Source organism: Saccostrea cucullata, unplaced genomic scaffold (genome assembly GCF_032062105.1).
Source record: "Saccostrea cucullata isolate Sc308-1 unplaced genomic scaffold, CSIRO_AGI_Scuc_v1 ctg1, whole genome shotgun sequence".
NCBI classification, from domain to species: Eukaryota; Metazoa; Mollusca; class Bivalvia; order Ostreida; family Ostreidae; genus Saccostrea; species Saccostrea cuccullata.
This window is the reverse complement of record NW_026920581.1, coordinates 427,093-445,826: the sequence shown is the minus strand read 5'-3', so window position 1 is coordinate 445,826 and position 18,734 is coordinate 427,093. Positions and strand designations below refer to the sequence as shown.

Here is an 18,734-nt window from a genome sequence, read left to right as displayed (position 1 = left end):
TTCCTTCAAGGTCAAATAAAAGAAACATGATTTTACTTTACTTGACAACCTTTTGACATAGAAACTTAGAATTGGAAGAGGATATATGAAGGAGGGGTGCATGTATGCCATCAAAACGTTTGACCTTGATCCAATTATTATGAGGTCAAAGTCATTATATCAAAATAGAGTACAGGCGATAACTTAAAAACCCTTTCATAATAGGACTTCAAACTTTCTTCTTTCAAGTTCAAACAGAGAAACAGCATGATTTGACCATATCTTCAGAACCCTTTGACGTAAAGACTTCAGATTTGGAACATGCAGAGCCGGTATGAAGGCTGGATGCAAGCATTTTAATTCTTTTCACCTTGATCCAATGAAGGCTGGATGCGAGCCACCAATTTTCTTTTACCTTTATGCAAATTATAAGGTCAAGGTCAATCTTTTACATCAAAATTGAGTCCAGGCTATAGCTTGTCTACCCTTTAGCATAGCAATTTCAAACTTTTCAAGTTTTAATGAAAAAATAAAAAAAAAAATGAGAAAACACGACTAGACCCTTTGACAGCAAGACTTCAAACTTGGAACATTATCACCTTGATCTATTAATAAAGGTAAGGTCAATCCTTTAAGTGAAAATATTGTCCAGGTCATAACTTGAGATTTTTTACACAAGGATTTCAAACAACAAGGTAAGATTAAACAAAATGCGCTGCATCTAAATGGTTAAAATTGACCTCTTTCTTCATTCAAGGCCAAATTAGGAAAAATAAGACCAGACCATATATTGAGACCCATTTTACATGGAGACTTGAAATATTGTAAACAGTTCAAAGGAATTTAAGCTGAGATGCAATGCAATTTAATTTTGACCTGATCGTAATATTACATTCGTTAATGTTGGTAAGGAAGGGGAAGCGTTGTTTTTTTTTGTTTTTTTTTTGTTTTGGTCAAAAATAAAAACAATACCCACTAGTTAACTTTGTATTATCTTTAAAACATCGTGAGATATAGTTTCTGTCTCACTTACTAATATTTTTAAAGGCCTTTATTAATTTTTGATGTTGGACAGACTACTAACCGTAATTGATCTATTTGCTGAATTTAAGTGAGGATGAAGTTATCTGCAGGTCCTAACTTAGATGCCCAACTGATCTCGAAGAAAAGTTTTCTTTTAAAAAATTTTTTACATGATTTTTTTTCAATTTAGTCTTTTAGTGAAGAGACCTTTAATCTTTTTTAAGAGTACATTAGAATATCGTTTGCATGTGTATTTCATTTTTTTTCAGAGATTTCATGAATTGTAGATAAAGTATTCTAAGAGACCGTACATGTTTTAGATAAATAACTCGAAGTATTTTCTATAGAGTGAAGTTTTAAATGCATTACGCCTTCTCATTGAAAATCAGTCTTATGGCGTGCTGAGAATTAATCTTGGATGAAAAAATCCATGCACGGCAAATCACTTGAGGTAGTTATTGTTTAAGCAATATTTTTTCATTTCATTCAAAAATAAAAAGGCACTCAAGTGTTGCAATGTTTTTGTATCTTGAAAAATGGTAAAACTTTAATTAATAGGTGAAAATACTGCATGTATCAACACAGAAGATCAAATCAAATGGTCTTTTAATATGCTGTAATGGGACAAATCTGAAACTGACTTAAAGATTAATATCAACAACACTTTGTAAAATCTTTAAATATGCAAGTAAACTTGTTAAAATGGTGGTTTCACATTCTGTAGATGATTCCGTGTACATGCAAGCCATTGCGCTGAAGTTTGGCAATCCAGTTTTTCATACTTCCATGCAAAGAAAAAAAATGAATGTTAAGTGTTTGCAAGAAGATGGCTTTTGAAAACTAATAATAACTTGATCTCACAGCCTACGGTGATTTGAAATCAACTTCGAATAATTTTTAAAAATCTCTATTCCCTAATTTTAAGTGGAAAATATATAATCATAATTAATAATCTAGGATTGCGGTCAAAATTTAATATGCAACCGTAAAAGATTGTTAGCACAACTTCTCAATACTATATTTTGAAAATTTGTTGTAAAAATGTAAGTTTATTAAGACAATTAGGCTCCGTCAGTTTTGCAAGTTGTATCTCCCTAGAAACTGCTTTTTTGTTCCAGGGAGATATCTACCTTTTGAACAAAGAAGTATGGCCGAAATATACCTGAACATATACTATTCTGTGAAACTTGCGTATAACTGATTATGTTCGTTGGTCCATGTTCATCTTCTAATTTTAATTGAGGAAGACAATCCGTATTTATCGTTCGGAAACGCTTTAACAGGAAATTCCAGATATTATAAGGGCATTTCCAGAACAAGCTCCAGACAGCTCAGTATTACGTTAGGCAACAACTCCATTATTCGTAGGGAAAGCAGTTCCGGAGAATTGACACCATTTTTTAGTATGGTCCCCGAAAAATGCATTTTCAATATCTTTTTTTTTTTATTTCACTAATACTATTAGATTAAACTTTTATGAGCTGCAACTTTGAGGTCAGAAAGTTTTGCTGCAAAATTGTAATTATCTATTTCAATGACAGAAAAAAAAGAACATTTTATAAACTTCTGTTGTTCATATTTGCGTGAAAGAACTATTTATAAGCTTTGATTAAAGCAAAATTGCACTATTGTTGTGAACAATATTGTGTTTTTTTTAATATAACTGGATACTGAATAAATTCATATGTACAGTTTACATGTACATTGCATAAAAATTTATCATAAAATCACGTACTAGTATTAGCAGTAAATAATAAAGTACTCAAAAATGCATCTTATATTGTTTAAAGAATTTGCAAGTATTATAATCAACATTTTTTGAATACTACATAGAAAAATCAACGAATTATCTCTATAAGTATCGTTTTACCCTGTTAAACCACGGCTGTTAAACTAATCTAACAAATGGCTGTCGGCACACTGCCGACGACGTCAAAACGTAATTTATTGCGTTCGTAAATATGATTAAGAACTTTGGCTCTTTTATTTCAAATTACAGTTTTTTGAAGCAGAATTTTCGAAAGTATGTTTGATTTTTAGTTTATAAGCAAAGGACGCACATGCACCATAAACATTTGAAAAGCAGAAAAATGCATGTATTTATTGTTAAGGAAGGTCCATACTTTTACGGATCCGGTTTTAATGTTATACAGCTATTATATAACCCCCATTGTCACTTTTCTATTAAAATGATTTTCTTTCATGGTGATTTAACTTAAAAGCAATTGTTTAAATGTTTATTACAGTACCACTGTACATGTAAGACATTGAATATACTCGTATATCATCAATGGAGAAAATTTACACTTAGCACTCTGCCTGTTGGATTTACATAAGTATTTTATACACACAGACACATACAATGAAATTTTAATTGACTCTATTAATAGACGATATGGACGGTTTGAGGTATCCTGCTAAATGCCTGGTTATCCGTTGTCATGTACATCAAATCAATCACAAATATAAAATATACGTAACCAGGTACGGTATCATTTAAAAACTTTTATCGGGATGTAAATACGGGTTTGCATGTGATCAAACCTAATCTGAATTCAACTCTGGTCAATAATATTTATATAACCAGGATCAACTTACTAGGTGACTTTCGTCCGTCGTGGTGCAATATTCGTTATCATTTGAACATTTTCAGCTTCTTCTCTGAAACCAATGTTGGCAATTAGCATCTACATGTATGGTTGGAGAGGAACAAACATTCTTAATTTCTTGGTCCCTGCCCAACTTTGGCCTGACAGGTAGGGCCAAAACCACTGAAATTGATGCCATCTAAAAAATCTTCTTCTTTACTCCCGGACATCAAGTAGTCGAACTGTTGGCATGATTGTAATAAGCATTGAGTCCTACACCAAAATTGTGAAATTTGTGGTCCCAGGGTTGGGACTCTAATGCCAAGTTGGGGCTATATTGATTATATAGTGTAAATACCTTATTTCTTTGAAAACTTTTTCTCTGCTCCTAGGCATTAAACAAACAGTCTAGTATATTTGTGATGGGGAAGGGCGTCTCTTCCAGAATTGTGAATTTCATGACCTCTTGGTCAAGATTTCAGCTCTATTGAGTATATAGTAAAAATGCATTCATTCTTTGAACCTCTTTTCTGTTCCTGGGTAATAAACAAACTAATTACGTACATACCCCCGGTAGTTATAATGAGCAAGGATGTCTCTTTCAAAAATTGTGCATTTCATGACCCTATGGTCAGTGTTCTTGTGTTAGGGCGGGGCTATAAAAATCATAAAATGAAAATGTATAAATTCTTTTAAAATCTAGAAGTCTCTAGAGTAGATCTGCTCCTTGGAATTAAACAAACCGACTGCATACATGGTTATGATGAGCGATGGTGCCTCTTCCAAAATTATTAACTTCGTGGCCCCTGGTGTTAGGGTTGGACTTTATTAATTATAATGAAAATGCATTAATTCTTTGAAATTTTTCTCCTCTGCTCCTAGGTACTAAGCAGATGAACCACATACATACATCATGTAGTCAAGACGATCAAGGTTCCTTCTTCCAGAATATTCAATTTCAAAACCCCCGGGTCAGGGTTACCGTAGAGGGGTGGTTCTAATGCTTTTATATTGAAAAGAGTTAATGCTTTGAAATCTGCTCCTTGGTAAAATAAAAAATAATTATGATGAACAAGGGTGTTTTTTTTCAAAGAAAAAAAAATCCACGAAAAGTGTCGCCCCAGGGTCAGGGGTTCCTGTGGGGTGGGAGCACTACTGATTATTGCTGTTTATTACTGATTAGTAGATTTTTTTGTTTCCTTACTTTGCCTATGGGTATTAAGTTTCCAAAAGCATGCTATGTAAGTGTATAATTATGTTGCGAAATGATGCCTCTTTCAAAATTGGGAATGTTTTGGCTTCTTGTTTGAAACACGAAAGAAATTCAATCGTTGGAAAGTTGTTACATGATGCTCAGGTGACCTATAAGGCCTATGGGTCTCTTGTTTGCGGTATTTTCTTTTGGCTGTGAATTTAGTCCGATTTCTGTATTAGTTGTTGAAGATAATTAATCTGTTCAATGACTGTAAAGTTCTTCCTTGCCTCTTGAAATATATTAATATGTTTTGGATTATATGTTTTCACAAAAGGACTTAAGAAGAGATCTTTGTCCCTTTTTCTGGTCTTTCTTAGATATGTTGCGGAATTCTCTTGGAATCAGATACTCATAACTGAACGTTAACAGAAATAAAAACATTTTTTTTTTGCAAACATTATCCAGATAATCTTCTGTCATAGGAGAATCCAAGTACCGGTACACTACATAGCTATAACAACTGGTGACTGAAGAGGTATAATAAAACAGAATACAAAAAAAGGAAAATTATTCTTTAGACTGATTGCTTTTTATTGCAGGTGCATTTTTAGTGCCATATTTGTTGATGTTGATTTTCTTGGGACTTCCTCTATTTTACATGGAGTTAGCTTTGGGACAGTTTCAAAGATGTGGTGCTATCAGTGTGTGGAAGAGGATTTGTCCAATGTTTACTGGTAAACTTTTTATTCAAATATTTACTAAATAAATCAGGAACTATGTCTCCAATATTCCTGTTAAAAAACTCTAATACAGCTACATGTAAGGGTCTATACGTGCAATATTTATCTGGAAAAGTCCTTATTTGAAATTGTTGCAATTTTACTGGCAAGGATCTTTTTGTCCATACAGTGTATTATACTGATTAGGGCTTGGATAATTCAACATTTCTAGATCGATATGTACATTGTATAACGATATTTGAGTCACGATACGATATTCATCACAATATGTTTAATTTGTAGCCGTTGACAAACAAAATTCTTTTACTCAAGTTGTGTTATTATTATCTATGTCACATCTCTATTTATATTATAATTTAGCACATTTATTTTATTTATGAAACACAACATGTTACATAAACAAAAATAACCTATTAAGTCAGAATTATCTTGCGTTTTTTCAATATTTAACCAATATTTAACCATATGCATTGACGTTCGTATCGCCCTCACACAGAATTGGCATTATCGATATCTCGATCTATCGTCTCAGCTTTAGTAAGGATCTCGATAAATAATTTTCAAATGCAATTTTCAAAATTAGAAAATGATATCGTACCAATGTTGCTCTATTTTTACACTTTTAATGACATGAAATTGAGAATACTGACTATTGACGCAATCATTGCTTGCAGCTGCGCAAGTCCTGTATAGATGATATGTTTTGAGACAATTCAAGGAAAATATTTTGAAAATGGTATATTCTATCATTCTATCATTGATGTGTGTGCAGTGGTAATATTAAAAATATTATTGTTAATTAATCGATTGAAGTTTTTTTTTTTCACAGAAATATGCATAGACCTTTATATCAATTGCAAGTTGAAATATGTTTTCTTGACCGAACGAAAATAAAACAAGGACACTGCAAAGCGGAGCATCTCCTCCCAAGACAGCATTAGATGCAAATTACGTCGCATCCATTTCTCATAAAACATAACTTACCCACAAACAAACCATACATAAGACATAACTCACCCACAAACAAACCATACATAAGACATAACTCACCCACAAACAAACCATACATAAGACATAACTCACCCACAAACAAACCATACATAAGACATAACTCACCCACAAACAAACCATACATAAAACATAACCCAACCAAAAACAAACCATGCATACATAACTCACCCACAAACAAACCATACATAAGACATAACTCACCCACAAACAAATCATACATAAGACATAACTCACCCACAAACAAACCATACATAAAACATAACCCAACCAAAAACAAACCATGCATACATAACTCACCCACAAACAAACCATACATAAAACATAACCCAACCACAAACAAACCATGCATACATAAATCCCCCACAAACAAACCATACATAAAACATAACCCAACCAAAAACAAACCATGCATACATAACTCACCCACAAACAAACCACTCACCCACAAACAAATCATACATAAAACATAACTCACCCACAAACAAACCATACATAAGACATAACTCACCCACAAACAAACCATACATAAGACATAACTCACCCACAAACAAACCATACATTAGACATAACTCACCCACAAACAAACCATACATAAAACATAACCCAACCAAAAACAAACCATGCATACATAACTCCCCCACAAACAAACCATACATGCATAAGACATAACTCACCCGCAAACAAAACATACATAAGACATAACACCCACAAACAAAACATACATAAGACATAACTCACCCAAAAACAAACCATACACACACGATTGTGTTACTTTATCACCCACAAACAAACCATATACACACGATTGTGTTACTTTATCACCCACAAACAAACCATTCACACATGATTGTGTTACTTTATCCCCTCCAACTCTGTTGCAAGGGGATAACAAGCCAATCATCACAAAGCAGGACACACCCTCACAATATCCGATTACTTATGCAATTTATCGTTACACACGCACTCACTTGCTCACTAAGACGCGCAAACTCGTGGTTTACTGTACCCCCCCCCCCAAACTTTGTTGCAGTGGGATAATAAAAGTACCTCGTTCTAGGATAAGAATTTTATCGTTTGTACTTAAGTTAATTTCATTTTAATGTTACGGTAGAGAAACGAAGCTATTTAACTATTGTAAAGTTCATTTCTTGTTTTGTAAACTAATACGAGCTCAATGTCACTGAAGTACATAACAATGGATCAAGGCAGTTTTTTTATGCTAGACGTGATAAAAACAGAGGTAAGGACTTGACAAAGACACCATCAAAAGATTGCTGAAATATAACTTGCGTTCTAGCACGAGATAATGTGCTTAACAATGTTCTCGGCTTACGAATTTTGCATCAACAATTCAAGTTAACTAGAATTCATAAGCAGAATCAGAAATCGACCTGAATTCGTGACAAACATTTAAAACGGAGAAGCTATGAAAACAATATTAAAAATGAGTCGTTGGATGAAATGTACTACATGTATATAGACACTTAATTGTGGGCTAACGTTTCTCTCCTATACTAGTACTTCTCAGATATACCGCCAAAACCTGCAACCCGACTTTTATCGTAACGAAAAAAATACCGAGACCAGCACTTGATTTAAAGGAATCGAAACTTTCAGCACATTTGGTGATGCTGCTTATATATCTATAAAACAAAATTTTAATTTTTAAAAATATAGTTACATTGACATTGTACATGATCTTGGAGGTTGACTTGCATTTGAGAAACTTCAACTCTCCGCCAAAACTGCCAAACAGGAGCATCAATATTTCACAAACCTATCTTGTTTTTATGCCCCTGTAATCAATGATTCGGGGTATATAGTTTTTGCCCTGTCTTTTCCTATTTCACAAGTGTGTGTGTGTTCCTAGTGACAATACCTTTCTTCGGGTGCCACCACCTCTTGCCCTGGACCCCCCCCCCCCTTTTTTTTTACAGAAAAATGTCAAATTTTAACTTTAGCCATAACTTTTTGAAAGTTTGTGGTAGGGCCTTCATACTTTACATGTGTATTTATGGTGACAATACGTTTCAATGGATAAATATTTTTTCTACCTCTGACCTTGACATTAGAATTTGACCCACTTTTAAAAACTTTAACCTTGGTCATAACTTTTGAATATAGTTAGTACTAGGATTTTCATAGTTTACAGGTGTATTGTTTGTGACTTTTCTCTGGATACCAACAATTTTGACCTTGACCTTGGATTTTACTTGCACTTGAAAAACTTATAGCCTAAGCCATAAGCTGTCATACGGGGGCATCATCGTGAATCACAAACACAACTTTTTTTTACATTGTAGGTGTGGGTTATGGAATTTGCCTGGTAGCCACATTTGTAGCGTTTTATTATAACACTATCATAGCATGGGGCGTGTTTTATATGTTTGCCTCCTTTCGGTCTGAGGTCCCCTGGGAAAATTGCAATAACACATGGAATACAGAAAATTGTATGTCCCTGTCAACGAATTTCAACAGGAGTCTGATAACAAATCATACCATAAGCGCCGCTGGTGAATACTATTTGTAAGTACTCAAGTTTCATACTTTAAATATGTGTCAATGCATTCATTACATATTTTTCTCAATATGCATTACATATAAATATTTTTTATTTATATGTAATGCATATATTTTTCATATTTTGTCACATGATTTTCCCGCTCCGGTATGAGTTGAACAGCAAAGTCTAGTTTTAGGGTACCTGCTTGACTAGGTGACTTGTTGCTATCTGTTTAGGTCCGTATTCGTTCGAAGACCTGTGAACATTTTCAGTTTTTCTCTGAAACAAACCATTTCAACCAATTTTGGCAGATGACATCTATTCATCCCCTCTTCCCTTCTGGGACCGGGGGATGGTGACTTAAACTCTTCAAATTAATGCACTTTTAAAATTTAAAATCATCTTCTTTACTCCAGAAAATAAAGATTGATTATTGCCGTTTCATGTGCTTTGAACTGATTGATAAACGAGTGCTAATTTAGCATTTTGAAAAGTATGACAATCTTGTGATAAAGACTTTTCCGATAAAGGTTCTACCTTAAACAGTATTTATAAAGTTTTTATTTCAAATAAAACACTTTTAGCAATGAAGTATTGATGGTACAGCATTCGTACGGAATAGAAGACATAGGAAGTCTACGGTGGCAACTGGTGCTATCGCTGGCCGCTGTGTTTTTAATCGTGTACTTCAGTCTTTGGAAAGGAATAAAGTCATCAGGAAAGGTAATTTAAAGAGGTACAATCTCCCTTGTAATAACAACAGAAATTCCTTTTTTTCTGTACTGTTTGTAGATATTATATTTATCACTTAAACTATACATAAAATAAAAGAGCTCTTTAGAAAGTAAAATATTTCTTTTAATTCTGACTAATTTTCAGGCAGTTTGGGTGACAGCTACAGTGCCTTATGTTGTACTTGTAATTCTTCTGGTTCGAGGCTGTATGTTGCCCGGTTCAGCAGACGGCATTAAGTATTATATCACGCCTGTCTGGAGCAAACTTCTGGACGAACAGGTGGATAAGAATTCTTCTACATCATCCTTTACATCCTTTATATTTTGATATCAAATATTTACAGTTCAACATTGAGTTTGAAAACATTAGGAACTATCAGAGAACAAATGATTATAATATCAAATATGTTACGAACAATTTGTATCATAAGTTGAAATGAAAAATATGGAGATAACGAACAGTATTCCAGATCAAAAGTCCATAAAACAATACAAAATAGGAGCAGAGCAAACACAGACCTTCAAAACATCAGAGGTGGGATCAGGAAGAGTGAGCATCCCCTGCTGAACGGTCACACCCACCGTGAGCTCCTTGTCATGATCGGGTAGTAACGGAAAAATCGGTCGTCAATTCAGTTTATAAATAATGGACTAACAATTAGTATGAAAAACGTCAGTCAGTATTTGACTCAATGATAAATTGTATTTGCTGACAAGGTCGACCATAGAATTGACGAAATGATGACTTTAAACAAGCCTGCTAAAACTCTTGTTTCATCAACTTGTTTGTCAATAATCTACCTCGTTGAAGAAATTGTTCATATGTAGAGCATGTTCTTGCGTATCTAATCAACTGAGACATGTATGATGAAGGTATACATGTATTGCTGCATAATTAAGGGAAGTTGAAGATAGATAAGTTGAAGTCATCCCGTTTATCGCCTGCATCGCTAAACTTACCAGTATGTTCGTCTTTGTACAATGTTTGGCTGAAGAGAGCGACTGGAAAACACGCAGATTTATTTTACCATTTTTTTTACGTTTAACGGACTATGTTGATGACAGTGAATAAAAAGTTCGTCTTATTAGAAGTAAGTTGAATGTAAAAACAATTTATTTTGCCTTTAATCGCTCATGTTTTAAAGAACTATATTTGCAAAATAAGGAGATCTTTGGAATTGCAGCCCTCTCCAGAAAATGTCAGATAGAATATCGTAGAGGGCTGCATCATGGCAGCTAATGAGGAGCAGGTGGATGTGACCGGTAGGCAGGTGATGCTTAACCCTCAAAAGTAATTGGCACCTGATTCCACTTAAGGGGTCCGCATTTGCTCTGCTCATGATTCGAAGTGTTTGAATGGACTTTTGAGCATGAATATTGTTCGTTTTCACCATGTTACATTATACATTTATTGACTGAGTTCGAGGGCAACATGCGTTTTGTCGGACCCAAGAACCAAACTGTCTGCCTGAGGCCGTTAGGCCGAAGGCAGACAGTTTGGTTCGAGGGTCCGACAAAACGCATGTTGCCCGAGAACTCTGTCAATAAATGTTTTGTTATACCTTTCATTTCATTTTTTTTTACATACATGTATTTTGTACGATATTCAGTGATGTAACATCAGGTCTGTCACTGTTTAATACCAACGAATGAAAATGAGATTAAGCTCCGCCCATTCTGTGACGTAAGCGGTCCATCTCTCCGAGCGGTCCAACATCTCACTCAGCGGTCCAACATCGATTTTTTTATGCCCGCTCAGCAAAACATTAAAAATGTTAGACTTTTTTTCGTATAGATTTGTACAGGAACAAATTTTTAAAGGTATAACAATGTTAGATACATCATATCCGTATCAGATCTAGAGACAGTCCGAATGATTTTTTAAAACAAAAGGCTTTGTAGAATATGCGATCATTCTTCAAACTTGGTTTTTTTAAGCTCTACTAGCTAGAACGTAATCTTCGGGATACATGTAACCAAGGTCCTGTCAAATTCTGTTAGTTCATTAAGCTTTTTGCGTTTGTAAGGAATATTTACTGCTGCTACTTCCAGCAAGCAGTTTATTTCAAGGCGAGGAAAAAATAGTTCTTGACTACATGCATAAAACTCAATACTAGCATTCAAATAAGAAAATTAAAGGTACAGTAATCCTAAAATACAGAATCCTATGTTACAGGGTTAAGGTTAGATTATTAAAATTGTTACTTACTTAGACCGACCACACTAGCCTAGTGAAAGGGTGGTGTTCGCTTCGGGATGGCGGGATTCGATTTTAGCTCGCCGAGCTGCGTCTTCCATTTTCAGTCAGGTAGTGACTGTTTCTTCGGAAGAATTCCGGTATTGGTAGGGAAAGTAACGGATCTTTCGGATGAGACTGTTAAACCGAGTGCCTGTGTTACTAAAGGCGTTGGCATGATAAAGGATGCAGATTCCTTACTGCTCAATGACCACGTGTCGAATATATAGATCTAAATTTGAAGTTGTTTACTGGTACATGTCATTGTGTATGCTGGAGTCTCTACATACAAAGGTTTACAATACGAACCCACACACACTCAAAAGAACGATTCTATATACTCTCCAACTTCGTTGACATCGGTATTTAATTTCATGGATTTATCCACCCACTAAAGAAGTTTTTTTTCTTCAATAATTTGTTTCTGCAAATTCTGTTAAAGGTGTGGATCGATGCCGCTTCCCAGATCTTTTTCTCTCTAGGACCGGGGTTTGGTACTCTTCTAGCCTTGTCTAGCTACAATAACTTCCACAACAACTGTTATTTGTAAGTTTAAAACTAAATAATTTTTGAAACCTTTAATCGTACTATCTCGTTGATATTTTGAAAGGTTTTGTTTATATTTACTCTATTGCACCAATACTCTCTTTTATAAAGAAGTTTTGAAAAATACAACCTCTACAAGTAATTTGTTCCATACTGGTTGTTTAAGTTCAAAATACATTTCTTTCTGTCAACAGTGACGCCATAACAGTGAGTATAATTAATTGTATGACGAGTTTTCTGGCTGGGTTCGTCGTTTTTGCTGTTCTGGGTTATATGGCACAAGCTCAGGGAGTCTCTATTGAGAATCTTCCCACTAATGGTGAGTAGAATGTACTATACAGTTGTTGCATTTATACCTGGTATCCCTTGTAACAAAGTTTCTAAGGACAGTGGCATTCTTGAATGTGGAACTGAACGTCCCTTCCACGGGTAACACGCCTATTCATTTTTGAAGGGCACTTTGAGTCCTTTCAATGCATTAGACACAATGTAAATATTAAACTTGAACTTAATTGCAACATAGGTGTAATAATCATAAATTTAAGGGTCAAAAAGGTCATTGTGTTAACATGTATGTTAACAAAATGTTTTATATAACTTGTATAAAAGGTTATGGTTGAAAGTAGCCGCAGATCTGTAGCGTTATGGTTTTATATATATATATTTGTCTTTGACCATAACGCTACATAAAAAGGTGCAATTTACGGCGCAATATTTTTGCGCACTTTTGGGGAGAATTTCTCCACTTTTTAGCATTGGTCAATCAACTACCTTTCACTACCTAATTCTAGACGTATTCTGTAGCCAATATGTATATTTTATCCACCTCCCAACCATTTATAGTTGTCTCTACAGGCATAAAACTCGCTTAAAGGGAATTTTCAGCAATCTAACTAATAATTTAAATCAAGCGAGTTTATCACCTGTAGAGACGAATATAAAGGGTTGGAAGATGGATAAAATATACAGATTAGTTTAAAAATATTGTGCCTAGAATTAGAGTGAATGGTAGTTAATTGGCCGATGCTTGAAAGTGGAGAAATTCTCCCCAAAAGTGCGCAAAAATATTGCGCCGTAAATTGCATCTTTTTTGCATTACGGGATCTGTAGGGTTATGGTCTAAGACAAATATATAAAACCATAACGCTACAGATCTGCAGCTAGGTTCAAAGTATAGTACCATTTGACTTTTCACCATCAAACATATCAAGTTTGCTATGGAGGTGTTAATGGCAAAAGAAATAGGGTTATGAGGGTCTAAGGACAAGTTACTAAAGTGCGTTTGTTGATTACATTTTAAATACTGAGTAGTTTCACCGACTTTTAAAATATCGTACTTTTTATAAACCTGTTTGATGCTAAAAAAGATTTTTTTAAAGACCAAAAGATCACGAATCAAAGATTCCGATATCTTCCTGTGTTCTTATTATTTATTTTTGACAGGCTTTTGGTGTTTGCTAAAAATACATATCAATATTATCTTTGATACATGGAAAGCTGGTTTATGTGAAAAATTGACGTTTTTACAGTTTTTTTCTGCAGACATACGAGTCGCGATATTTCAGATTTGTTGCATTGTAAAGGTATGTTGACTGCTTCATTGTAAAAGTACGTCGACTGTTTCAAGTACTATATAGGAAAAAACACAGACGGCAAACCATCAAAACATCACATATTTAAACAATCATAAAGAAGTCTTTGTACTTTAGGTATCAATTTATATTTTCACTTTTGAATTTACTAATTATCGGCTCTTAAATCAATAAGTATTCGAACTTGTCAGAATCCACAATTGGCCAAACGACTGGATGATTATGGGATGCTTGGCTTTGGTCATTATTTCTTTTTAAAATAGCTAAACAATATGTGTGGTTTTTCAGTAATACAAATAAATAACTTTCTGTCCACCTTTATTATCAGGTCCAGGTCTTGTGTTTGTGGTTTACCCAGAGGTCATTGCGACTCTGACTGGATCAGTGTTTTGGTCCATTATCTTCTTTATTATGCTTATCACTCTGGGTTTAGACAGTACTGTAAGTATTAAAACATTCTTTTTGTTGATACTTTGTTATCTGGAATTTAAACTTAAATAATCCAGCATTCTTAAATATCACCTGATCTACAAGACGTATTTTTCAGTATGGAGGACTGGAGGCCATTATTACAGGAGTTTGTGACGAATATCCTAAAATTAAACGTCATAGAGAATTGTTTGTCCTTGGTTTGATATTATTGTGCTTTCTAGGAGCGCTGCCAACTGTTACAAATGTAAGTACAACAGACTTAAAACTCTCAAGATTTGGATTAACTTTATTGCAGGTTATTTAAGGATTGAAATTAATATCGTTCACATGTACCACAGCTATTTTATTTCTTTCAGGGTGGTCAGTATGTCATTAATTTGTTGGACAACCATGCTGCTCCAATATCTTTACTCTTTATTTGTTTCATAGAAGCCATAGCTGTCAACTGGTTTTATGGTAGGCAAAATTATAAGGCATTCTCATTCTCAATTCATCAATAAATAAAGAAGTGAGACTCCTCATCAAAAGCTTAATTTACGAGAAACACATTTTTAAAATAGGTTGTCAGAAATTTTCTAATGACATTGAAAGTATGCTTGGTCACCAGCCAGGGATCTTTTGGAAAATGTGCTGGATCGGCATCTGTCCTGTTTGTCTTTTGGTGAGTATTTCAATTTTTAGTGAAATATAATCTCAGTGCATTCCGGAATTGATGTTTGATTATGGAAGGTCTTTAATTCCATTTTCTGTTAGAATATGGTTGTCTAGTTCATTCGATTATTTCAATATGATAGTACAATCTCAGTAGATCTGATCAAGTACCAAATAAGTATTTTCCAGAGAACTTTTTAACATTCTTTGTTTATTACTTATATTTACATTTGAGACAAATATTCCGAATACAACCGCATCTATTACACGAATAGCGGCGCCTGTGGTATTGCTATTGTATGTTATGACATGCAATGACTCAGAAACGTTTGGTCTTGAAAGAACAATGATTGTTGCAAAGAATACTCTTACTATTTTATGAGTTCTCTTTCTTTTTGAAGTAAAAAGCGCTGGTACATGTATCATCTGTTTCGGTTTACATACATCATGTACATGTACCCTCTATTATCTATTTATCTGCCAGCAGAAGTCAGTCTTTGTTAGTGTCGCCCTCCTGGCACAGTGGTTAGAGCGTCTGTTCTAGAGTCGCGAAGTAAGGATCCTAACGTCGCGGGCTCAAATCCCATCGTGGGACGTGGAATCCGGTCCTTTGGATGAGACCGTATAAACCGGGGTTCCTGTCTTAGTAGGTTCTGGTACGATACAGATCCCTTACTGCTCAATGGCCCTTAGTGCCGAGTATAGAAAGTTTTAATTTGATTTATTTTCTCTCCGAGTTATTTTCCTTGCTGCTATTTGTGGTCACTGGTCAACCTGGTAATTTTTCCTCTTTTTCTTACCAACCTGGTAATTTTTCCTCTTTGTCTCTCCAAATTTATGAGAGTGTAGAAGAAATGTTTTTTTTATGGAATTAAAATTATGAAGTAATATAGGCTTTACCAAAGTATATTTTTCGGAAAAACGATATGCTTCCTACCCCACAATTGCCAGTATATAAAGTTAAAGTATGTTGTATAGTGAGAGAATACGAGCATGTTGACCTCTAATATGACAACCAAAGGGAAATAACTTTCGTTAATTTTGGATAACTAAAAACTATCTATAGGACAGAATTTGCAACTTTCCACCGGCAAGTGGTGGCGTCTCCATATGAGTGTCTCTTCCAAAATTGTGAATGTTAAGGCCCATGGGTCGAGGATTCTGGAGTTGGGGTGGAGCTCATTCATCCCGATAACTCTTCTGGGTGTTTCTTTTCGCATTACATTAGATTCTAAGCTATCATTCGTTCTTTTCTGTCATTTTTGCTCATTTGCCGTCTTCCTGGATGATTGGTTGAAAAGAAACATGTACATGACGAGGGGTATCTAGATTTTAAGCAGGAAACATGCCAAACCGCCGTGCAATTAAATTATTGTTGAGATGATTTCCGGAAAGAATTCGCCATCGGCGCGCGCGTTAGTATACACTGTACTAGAACATGTGCATTTATGGGATACTAAGTAATTGTATCATTTCATCAAAGCACATGTAAAATAGTTGGAAACGTGAAAAGTTGGTAATAATATTTGTAAGAGTTATGCCTCTTCGGCTAGGCTACAATAAGATGATCTACTTATTTCCATAATAAAATCAAAGTCACATTTCCAAAAACGATCGAGGGTGGACACTTTTTAGGCGAAAATAGGATTTTTCGGGCGACAGGCGGCAGTTAATCGGTTGTTGTTTTGCTTGATTATTACCTTTTTTGTCGGCCGATATATTTTATGGCAGTCTAACCAAATTATACTTACTGTCTGCGTCGGAGGCATATTCCTTCAATTGACTTAGTCGTTGAATAGTTCTTCCACCAGCCTTCGATCATCGTCCGTCCATCGGCAGACAGTTTATAAAGTCGGTCGTCCGTCGGTCGATTTTTAGGAATTCTAGCGGCCGAGCAAACGATGATAATGCCTAGGTCACATTTAAGCCGATGGTCCGGCGACCAAATTTTTATGGTATCGTCGGCTGAAAGAACTTGATCGGCCGACACGAGTATCGGGCGACACGTACATGTAGCAGTCACATTTTAAAATTCCTAGGAACACCGATGACTTGAATAATGGCATTAAAAAAACTTTTTTCTTCAGAAATCAGCAATATTTTTCATACATCTACATTCAAATAGGTAACATAATGTTTGCAAGGTAAATTGGGAGAATTGTGTAAGATTGTGACACAATGTTAAAAATGTGTGCAAAATGTTGTAAATAGTTACATAGAAAAAACGAAAAAACGGCGCATATCTGAGCAGCAAAGAAAACTTCTATATATTTTAAGAATTTATTATTTCATTTCTATTAAAAAAAATATCAATCCATGCATCAAAATATTGTTTGTGTCATGTATCCTTATGCCTTAGTCACATTTCCCGGCATGTGGCCGTAGACCGGTGGTAACTCGTGGTGTGAGCGATGCCCCAACATCGGTCCACATCAGCCTAGCTCATACATTGGTGAACATCGTTCGTACGCCGGTCGACTATGAGCCAATGTTTGGACGAACATCGACCTATGATCATCTGATGTCTGTTGCCCACCACTACTACCCCCCCCCCCCCCCCCCCCCGATGACCTCAGATTCAACGAACACTGGACGATACTCGGCCATACTTCGTCCGATCCTTGAAAGATGTGTTTACTATAGGTGTCCGGTCGGCAACCACACCATTTTTATAAAAAAACTCATCGGTTTCTCATCGTATACCCCAACGCTGGATAATGTGACTGATACTTTAATAGGTTAACTATTTAGAAGTCGGCCAATTGTCGCCCGATCATCGAGCTTTGAGGTGCAGTTTGATTTTAATCGTTGGTCGAAATTTTGGAAACCCTTACTGTCGAACGACGGACGAGCGACGCTATAAACTGACCGCCGATGGTCGGACGATGACCGAAGGTTGGTCGACAGATTGCTTCAACTGAAGAAATCGGCCACCGACGCAGAAAATAAATTAAAACTTGGACCGATGGACACAAAATTGGTCGGCCGACGAAAAAAGAGATCAAAATCGGGGAAGACAACGGAATATGAACTGCCGAATGTCAACCGAAGAATTCCTTTATTGCTTCAAAACGTTAGTCGTTTTGGGGATGTGAGTGGGGTTTTAGGCGACGGCCAAGTGTACAACTTATTAATACCCTGGATATTTGCTTTAAAAAATAATGTGACTACTCTGTTTTCCCTGATACATGTACTAGCGTAGGTTGATTATGCCTTAGTCACATTTCTCGGCCGGTGGCCGTAGACCGGTAGTAATCCGTGGTGTGAGCGATGCCCCAACATCGGTCCACATCGGCCTAGTAGTCCTTAAAGTATCAGTCACTTTATCCAGCCATGGGGTATACGATGGGCAACCAATGCGGTTTTTTTTTATAAAAATGGCGTGGTTGCCCGACGGACTTACAAAGGCCCAGCGATGCAAAACAATGTTCCAGGGTAATCGGCCAATGTATATTACATCGCTCATACATTGGTGAACATTGTTCATACGTCGGTCGACTATGG

The 18,734-nt window shown here is 35.5% G+C and overlaps 2 protein-coding genes across 2 annotated transcripts in view; both read left to right on the top strand.

Annotated features, from left to right (window-relative positions):
- Window positions 1–18,734, top strand: part of LOC134252059 (sodium-dependent serotonin transporter-like) — a 234,793-nt gene that overhangs the window by 102,095 nt on the left and 113,964 nt on the right. The window lies entirely within an intron of this gene.
- LOC134251553 (uncharacterized) overlaps window positions 1–18,734 on the top strand; it is a 117,029-nt gene that overhangs the window by 24,425 nt on the left and 73,870 nt on the right. Inside the window, exons 4-13 of the mRNA XM_062733957.1 lie at window positions 5,385–5,519; window positions 8,840–9,062; window positions 9,624–9,762; window positions 9,919–10,053; window positions 12,452–12,555; window positions 12,750–12,874; window positions 14,476–14,588; window positions 14,695–14,823; window positions 14,936–15,035; window positions 15,140–15,240. Coding sequence (XP_062589941.1) covers window positions 5,385–5,519; window positions 8,840–9,062; window positions 9,624–9,762; window positions 9,919–10,053; window positions 12,452–12,555; window positions 12,750–12,874; window positions 14,476–14,588; window positions 14,695–14,823; window positions 14,936–15,035; window positions 15,140–15,240 — 1,304 coding nt within the window. The remainder of the gene's footprint in view (window positions 1–5,384; window positions 5,520–8,839; window positions 9,063–9,623; window positions 9,763–9,918; window positions 10,054–12,451; window positions 12,556–12,749; window positions 12,875–14,475; window positions 14,589–14,694; window positions 14,824–14,935; window positions 15,036–15,139; window positions 15,241–18,734) is intronic.